Consider the following 7,930-nt stretch of genomic DNA (forward strand, 5'->3'; position numbering starts at 1 on the left):
TTATAGGTTTGCTTTCTAAGAGGAAAGCTTGCTTAAAAATATTATAGGTTAGCTTGAAAATATTAGGTTTGCTTTCTCTTGTCGTCTTTTGTTTAATGGTTATTTTATTATGTTCATATCAACCATCTTTGAATCAGTAAGCCCAAAGCATAGTAGCTATAGCTATTGTAAACATGTTGAGTTGGACTTAAATGCATGTATATAATACATTCTTCGTGACTGGATTTTGGTAAATTAGTCATTAATACAATCATGGAATATTGCTAGCTAGAAGTTGCAATATGAATGTAATATAAGTTATTATTATGGTCCAGTTATAATTTGTTGTAGCTGGTGAACTGTGTCTGCTGTTTCTAGGGATGAGTCAATATGATTTTACCAGTAAACTGAAATTGCCCATTTTCTGTTTCACCTTATATTTTAAGTGTAGTTGTCTTCAGGTCTCCAAATTCTGTTTGCTAAGTTATGTAACCCAAAGACTGCATGCAGCACAAGTTGCTGTCAGACCTTACCCTTCCCTCTTTAAATAGTTTTAATGAAAGTGCCTCAGAATGCATCATGATCTAAAATGAATTTCTTAGCAGGCATGTGGTAACTGAGAATGCAGATAGGTGAGACAGTCTAAAATACAAAAATTTCCTTGGGGGTATGAATACACAATTGCAAGCAATCTATGAAGAGTCTAAAATCCATCATAAAGTAGGCAAACTGTTGCATAATAGATCATGACCCCTGAGACATTTCCTAGACTAAGGCCTGCAATAATATTATACAGTATGTGCACACAGCTAGTTTTATAAAATGGACACTGAGGAACATAATAAAAATAATAAATGAATATTAAATTTTGCATAAAAGAGATGGAGATAGCATTATAAAAGAACCACATGTGGAGATACCCTAATAGAACAGTTCTAGTATTGAAATAAGTCACTAATTCTTTATTTTGCAAGTTTGATAAAATACTAACAAACGCTAATAATCATATGTATGCCTATAAATCAGCTGCAGTTTGTACTTGATCATAACACAATCATGATGTACATCTACATAGAGGGTGGTGGTTGCTTACAAGCTACATAAAATTAAGATAGACTATATGGACATGTACAAAGCCCATAAGAGGCTGCAGCTGCTGCACATGTGACTGGTTTCTTGTTTATTAACCAGGTAGGAGCTTTTCAGCTACATTTCATTTGGTTGATTGTCTAATGTCACCATGAAGAGAATGTGATGTACTAGAGGTGTTATCTATGATCATGTATGGCCTTGTAGGCCATTGGTATTGGAGCTCAGTTTGTCAAGAAAGGATCATATTGTGCACTCCTCAAGTGCATGATGTTAACACAGCTAAGGATTCAGAGCGTATCCCCTGCAAATATTCTTTCATGTGAAGTACATAGCTCAGCAGTATTATTTTTGTGCGGTCAACAGTTCCACTAACAATAAAATCATTTTAATTTGGCACATCATTATTTTTTCAAAGCTACATACTGTAACAGCCAGTGGCGGAGGAAATGGTTGATGTGAAGGGGCTCACCAGAGAATCTGGCAGTAGGGAGTCTGGTAGCCATTTTAGCTTTCAAAGTTCACCAGAACTAATTGATAGGTACAATTTGAAGAATTTAAATATAGTCAATAGTAGGCTATTTGCAGCATACAGCTACAGCATTTGAAAGCAGTACAAAATAACCTTTAGACATCTGGAAACACTTGGTGCAGTGTCTCAAGTAAGAGGTCAGTGGTTTGATTCCACTGTATATAAGCAAGCTTTTTTTTTCCTTTTTTCAACTTTTAGGAACACGTTTTTATGAAGTGCTTTGACTGCTCTATTAGGGTATTTGAAAAACATTGAGCATTCCATTAATGTTTTTCACAATTTATTTTCAGTGGCTCAGTGCCACTCCTAGAAGGATGATTTCAGCTAGCTACCATCCAAAGGGGCTAAGCCCCCATCAACAAACTAAGGGGAAGGTTTCAGCCTCCTAAACCCCCTTCCTTTCCACCACCTATGACAGCTTGTCACTAGTCCAGGACCATCTGATAGGGTCCCATACAATAGTGGGCAGCATAAATGTAAGAAAGATGTGTGTTGTAGTATTGGATGATACGAAACAATAATTTTATTATAGTCTGGACATGGCGTGTCATATTGTGCATACTACTGATAGTGTATAAATCAGAGGTAAACACTACTGGAATATTATAGTAGCAGGATGGGCATGTGCTGTTATACCATTAACACACAATTTTTAATGTATGTAAATCTTTGTGGATGAACAACAACTTTAAGATATTTAAGCTTGCAATTTTATTTACAAGGATCATCCATTATCCACACAGGCTGTATAGACGTTTTTCCAGTATAACGAAGTTGTCCGTAAAATCCGGAATTAGTCACGTTGGTAGGCAACGCAACAATGGCGGCGCTCTGTGAAGCCAAGGAATTACTTTTCCGAGGCCAGGAGCTGGTTGATGAAGAAGTAGAGTTGTTTGCTACATTGTTGCAGAAGCTGAAGGTGCAAGAATTGAAGATGCTCGCTAAGGAAGTTCACGTTCGTTTAACCGGTTCCATTAGAAAGGATGACATTATCGATCGAATTATGGGGATGGCTCGTATTGGGGCTTTGCAGTGTGGAAATCCCGAGTCAGATGATATCACCACCATATCTTACTTGACTGAAGAAACAAAGTGCGTCCTTCGCAGCCTGCCATCTTTTGCGAGTGTGACTTGGTGGGAAAAGAAGTTGTCTGGAATACTGATGGAGTTCACCTTAATGAATTTGGTAGTATATCTTGTGTATGGAAGGGACAAGACGTTTGATATGCAAAGCATGAATGCGTACAGGCAGTTGAAAGCCTTTAAGTTCTTTTATGACGGCTTTGTAAAGAATGTATGGCTGTATCAATGTCCTGTCAGCAATGATTTGAATTTGAGAGTCCTGTACTTCAGAGCCTATGTATATCATTCCCTGTCTTGTGAGACTCCACTTGAGGTGTATGTTGCAGTCAATGGTGACAATGGCGACGTGTATGCTGGGAAATGTTCTTGTGTATCAGGGTAAGTGACCAGTGGGTGTAATGCACCTATAATTGTATCGCCCCACTCCCTTGGGCATAGGTGGAGCTTTACAGGGGAAAAGTATTGGACATCTATTCATTAAGTGCCCAAGTATTTTTTGTTTTTGTACTTTCTATACAGCATCAAATAATCCCCATGTTGAAACTGGGCCTTATGCTATGTCAAATCCCCACCATAGTCCCATATATATATATAATAGTTTAAAGGCAATACAATGATAGGTGCAAAATTTATGTATTATGTACACTATGTACTTTATAGGTTAGGTCAGGCATGCAATCACATTGCAGCTCTTTTGTTTTTTATTGATTATCATGCTAATGATGAGGAATTGCCATCAGAATTATCAAAAACTTCGCAACCTATGGCTTGGCATCAACCGCCAAAAAAAATCGTTTCTCCAGAATGTGCACGGAATATGAAATTTGTGAAACCTAGTCATGGTGACACCCCTAGATCTGAAACACAAGGAGTTAGTGAAATCAAGAGAAGCTCATTTGATCCACGTTTACCAGAAAATCGCGTTGAAATTGATCGAAACCATTTACATTTGTTATTGACAGATTTGCAGAATTCTGTACCCAATACAGGCCTACAGCAGTTTTGGCGTGACTCGCCAAACCCTAGATGTTTGCAGCCTGCTGCAGAGATCAATAACCCTAGTCTTTGGAATCATGTTTTATTCTCACACAAAACATGGAACAGTGAAACACATGCTGTACAAGTTGATCCATCTGTAGTTGATTGTCATCGCTTCATTAGTAGCATGCAGCTTTCTAACAGTCAAGTGGAAGCAATAGAAGCTGCTACTCGTACGCAGTCTGATAGTGAACTGTGGATAGTGCTACATAATGGAAGGCTCACTAGTTCTCGGTTTGGTGAGATATTGAAGAGACGAGCTGCAACAGATCCAACTAGACTAGTTATAGACATTATGGGATATAATGGACCCATGGAGCACATACCTTCTGCAATGCGGTGGGGAAAAGAAAACGAAGCAAAGGCCAGGCAATGTTATTTAGAAAACAGGCAATCAATTGGTGAAGACATGATAGTGCAACCGACGGGGTTACATCTTCTACCTGACAAAAGTTTCCTAGGAGCATCATCAGATGGGAAGATATTATGTAGGAGTACTGACACTTGTTGTTATGGCTGTCTTGAAATAAAGTGTCCATATAGTATTAAGAGTACCATCACAATTGAACTCACTCCCACTGAGATAGCAGAACAGTTTCCTGCCTTTTTCATGAAGAAAGGATCTGATGGCCTCTTACACCTTCCTACCAACCATGGATATTATGCACAAGTACAGGGAGAAATGGCAATATTAGGTGTTGAGTGGTGTGACTTCATTGTGTACAGCAATGGCGTTGTGGTGGTAGACAGGATTTTGGCTGATGCAGACTACTGGAAGAACCTAGAAGAGAAACTAGAACAGTTTTACCTCTACCATGTTGTACCAGAACTGTTGTCGAGGTGCATGTTCCTAGAGAAGTTTGGGGTGACTGCATAAAACTTTGTATTCTCACACCCAGGCTCTCTTCATTAGTGATTAGAAGCAACATAAAAAATTCCTAGCATTATTATTGTTGCTAACAAACTAAGATAAGCCAAAGACCAATGCAATATATTGACAAAGTCCGGTCCATTGGTGCTACAAGGAAAATGCCAAGTGATAAGTGATTTTATCTTATTTGTACTTGTGTATTTTCTTTGTATGTGTATCACTACACTGTTTTACAATATTTCAAATATTACAACATTAAAGTCATTAATTAAACGACCAGGGGATTATCAAAGTTAGTAATATACATACATACTGAGTTAACATCACTAACCAAATCATACATTGTGCTAGGGAACTTTTCATTCAAGACTTTAAAACGACGTCCCCTTCCAATTGCCCTTTCCACATGGATGCGTAGTTCAGCTATTCTCCGGGTCTTCTCGACATCTGAGGCTGGCATTTGTTTTTGCTTAGATTCTAACCGAGGAGGAACATTTACTAGGATTCCTCTAGCTGCTACCATTTCTTGAATGTCAAATCCCTTATCTGCCATTATCATGTCCCCTGGTTCTAGCATGTCCAATAGACCTGACCTTTCAGTTAGTTCTTTGTCAGATATCCTTCCACCCCATGCTTCTGACACAAAGCTTATCAGTCCTGTGGGTGTACATCCTACAAGAATTTTCCAGGTATTACGACTTTTATACTGTGAATAGGTCTTTGAGGAATTGAGCAAGCCAGATGGCCTCTGGCATTCAATCTCATAACAGTCGATGATTACACGGATGTTACTGAACTTCTTAAAACGATCGGGTAGCCACTGTTGCACTAGGTGCCTTGATGGAAATGGAAAAAGTAATCTAAGTTCTTTCGATAAAAATGTTATCCAAGTTGTGAACATTCTACTGTAAGTAGTCTCACTGATCTTAAACCTGATGCTAACATCAAGAGATTCTAGCCCTCGTCGTAACTTGATCAATACTGCAAACAGCTGCTCGGCCACTGGCAATGACGAAAACCCTTTTCTTCGTGAACTCGACACTTCCGCTGAAACAGCTTCATCCAGCTTGGTGGTTTCACTTCCTCGCCAAGGTTGTAAATGTAGAGCTTTGGGTTCAATGTAGTTTACAAAAGCTACAAAACTGTTGTAAGTTGGCATTCCCGTATAAAATCGAGTCAGTTTATCATTTCCCTTCAGTATTGTTGATACACTGAATTCAGGCCTTTGATGTAACAATGTTTCTAGCAGGTTGATCCGCTGTTCAACTGTGTTCCAAGTTACGTCTGTCTGGCACTCTATAAGAAGTAATATAACAATAAATAAAACAAAGCATTATTTACAATTCAAGTTCAAAAAACTAAGGATTGTCCAAAGCTGTTAATAGTTTCAAGTAGTCTCACGTAGCCAGACCTTTTTTCCGTGCAGGGGCTTATCGATTCCATTTAAAGTGCCAGCTTGCAAAAGGGCCTGGGAGATTTGGAGTAGCAAATCTGTAGGGTGTTAATGAAACAAGTGGTTGCAGTGCATGATGCAATGTCACAATATATATTTTATAGCTATAACACGCCTACAAGGGATATGACAAATATATATGCACAAGCACTGCAGGCGCTAGTGCTTATATTTTTGTCATATCCCGAGTAATCGTGTTATAACTGTTATATTCTACAGCCCAGTAGATGAAACGATTATAGATGGCAAAGTATAGTGAAACAGCACCTGTTGAGTAGACATCCTTGATGGATCAGACATTTTAGATTCAACAGTGCCACGCCCATTTACTCATGATCAGTGAAGGAGACAAAAGTTCATTGAAAATCCTCCTTACTCAGGTGAGTGATTCTAGGCTCTTGTCAGTATTAGAGACTTGAAATCCTTGATGGATCAGGCGTTTTATATTATAGACTCTATGGCGGTGCCACGCCTACCCACTCGCGATCACTGAAGTTAGTGAAGGAGACAAGAGTTCATCGAAAATTGCTCAGGTGAATAATTGTTGGTTGATTTAGGTGCTTGTTATTAGATAAGAATTTCGCGGAATGTGTGAAGTTATACTATATATGGTAAGCGTAGCCATGCACAAAGCGTGGGATATCAGTTATATACCACAGTTTGCCTGGTATATCAGTTATATACCACAGTGCGGCGCTTTTGATCTCAACCACAGGTATGGTATATATATATGCAGTCTCCGTTGAGTTCGATTCAAAACTAATTAGAGTCTGCATATAATTATTGTGACATTGCATTGCGACATGAAGAATATAACCATTTAACCATGTAACACCCTACAGACTTGTAGGGTGCTAAAACAAGTTTGTTATTCCAGAATCTTTTACGAGCAGCAGCTTATTGGAATCAATAAGCCCCTGTGTGGAAAAGGTCTGGCTACGTGAGACTAAGTTCCAAGTTCAAACACATAAGTACATAAGAGTATTTAGGTGCAAGCGTGCAATCATTATTACAGTGAAATCTGTCTACTCTAGTCAACTTGGAACTAAATATTTCCTGGCTGGTGCCGGGCTGAATTAGGCAGAAAACACTATTGGGTGCAGATGAGTTGAAATTACCCAGTTAGCTAGGAATTACTGTACTGAACTAACAACTACCATACCTATTTCTGCTGGGATACAACAATCTGTGGCAATATCGTGCTTTGGTTGTAACAATTCTGGCTGCAAATCTATCAGTAAACTCGTGTCGTCTACAAGTTCCGCTACCTCGAGTTCTGCCCCAATGATACAGTCTTCCATCAGTGGTTCTTCCCTTGATTCTTCACCGTTCTCTACTTGACGAGTGTATGGGCCAGTGTACATGTGGTCGTTGTTAAAACCACGAATGCTTCGACGATTCTTCTCCTCCTCCGCTCTTCTAAGCTCCAGCGCGTCTCTCTCTTCTTTCCTTCTCCTCTCCGTCTGTGATTTGGCTCGACGGCTAGCACGTTCAAAACGAGACAGGGTGGCATTACATTCAGCAGTTCGCGGCTTCTTGGCTTTAATAGATGGTACGTAGTCAGGGTTAGTATACACGTTAGACTTTTTGCCCGTTATGAAATGTTCTGAACAAACCCGGGCTCCTTTACCCGGTTTCCAAGCCGAACCATCGCTGTTCTTCCTTGAAACAAAGGCAATCCACTTTCGACGACGCTCTTCCTCTTCTTTTCTTTTTGGAAACCGATAAAAACTGATAAGGCTTTGCTTAGACTTGCGGTTATTACAACCTACAACCACACAAGTGGTTGGCATAGTTGCCTACCAATGTAACGCATTTCCGGATTTTACTAAGTTAGTCCGTTACACTGGAAAAACGTCTATACAATACAGTAAACCCTATAACT

General features: G+C 39.3%; 2 protein-coding genes across 2 annotated transcripts; one reads left to right on the forward strand and one right to left on the reverse strand.

Moving 5' to 3' along the window:
• The first annotated feature begins 2,405 nt into the window (after positions 1 to 2,405).
• LOC136256142 (uncharacterized) lies at positions 2,406 to 4,935 on the forward strand. The gene is made up of 2 exons (XM_066049082.1): positions 2,406 to 3,061; positions 3,553 to 4,935. Exons 1-2 carry the CDS (start codon positions 2,959 to 2,961, stop codon positions 4,596 to 4,598), a joined length of 1,149 nt encoding a protein of 382 aa, XP_065905154.1. The 5' UTR covers positions 2,406 to 2,958; the 3' UTR covers positions 4,599 to 4,935.
• Positions 4,058 to 7,902, reverse strand: LOC136256140 (uncharacterized). Its single transcript, XM_066049080.1, has 2 exons — positions 7,208 to 7,902; positions 4,058 to 5,888 (listed from the first exon to the last, which is right to left on the reverse strand). Exons 1-2 carry the CDS (start codon positions 7,836 to 7,838, stop codon positions 4,861 to 4,863), a joined length of 1,659 nt encoding a protein of 552 aa, XP_065905152.1. The 5' UTR covers positions 7,839 to 7,902; the 3' UTR covers positions 4,058 to 4,860.
• Positions 7,903 to 7,930: the final 28 nt, after the last annotated feature.

This window comes from Dysidea avara, chromosome 5, assembly GCF_963678975.1.
Source record: "Dysidea avara chromosome 5, odDysAvar1.4, whole genome shotgun sequence".
In the NCBI taxonomy this organism is placed as follows: Eukaryota; Metazoa; Porifera; class Demospongiae; order Dictyoceratida; family Dysideidae; genus Dysidea; species Dysidea avara.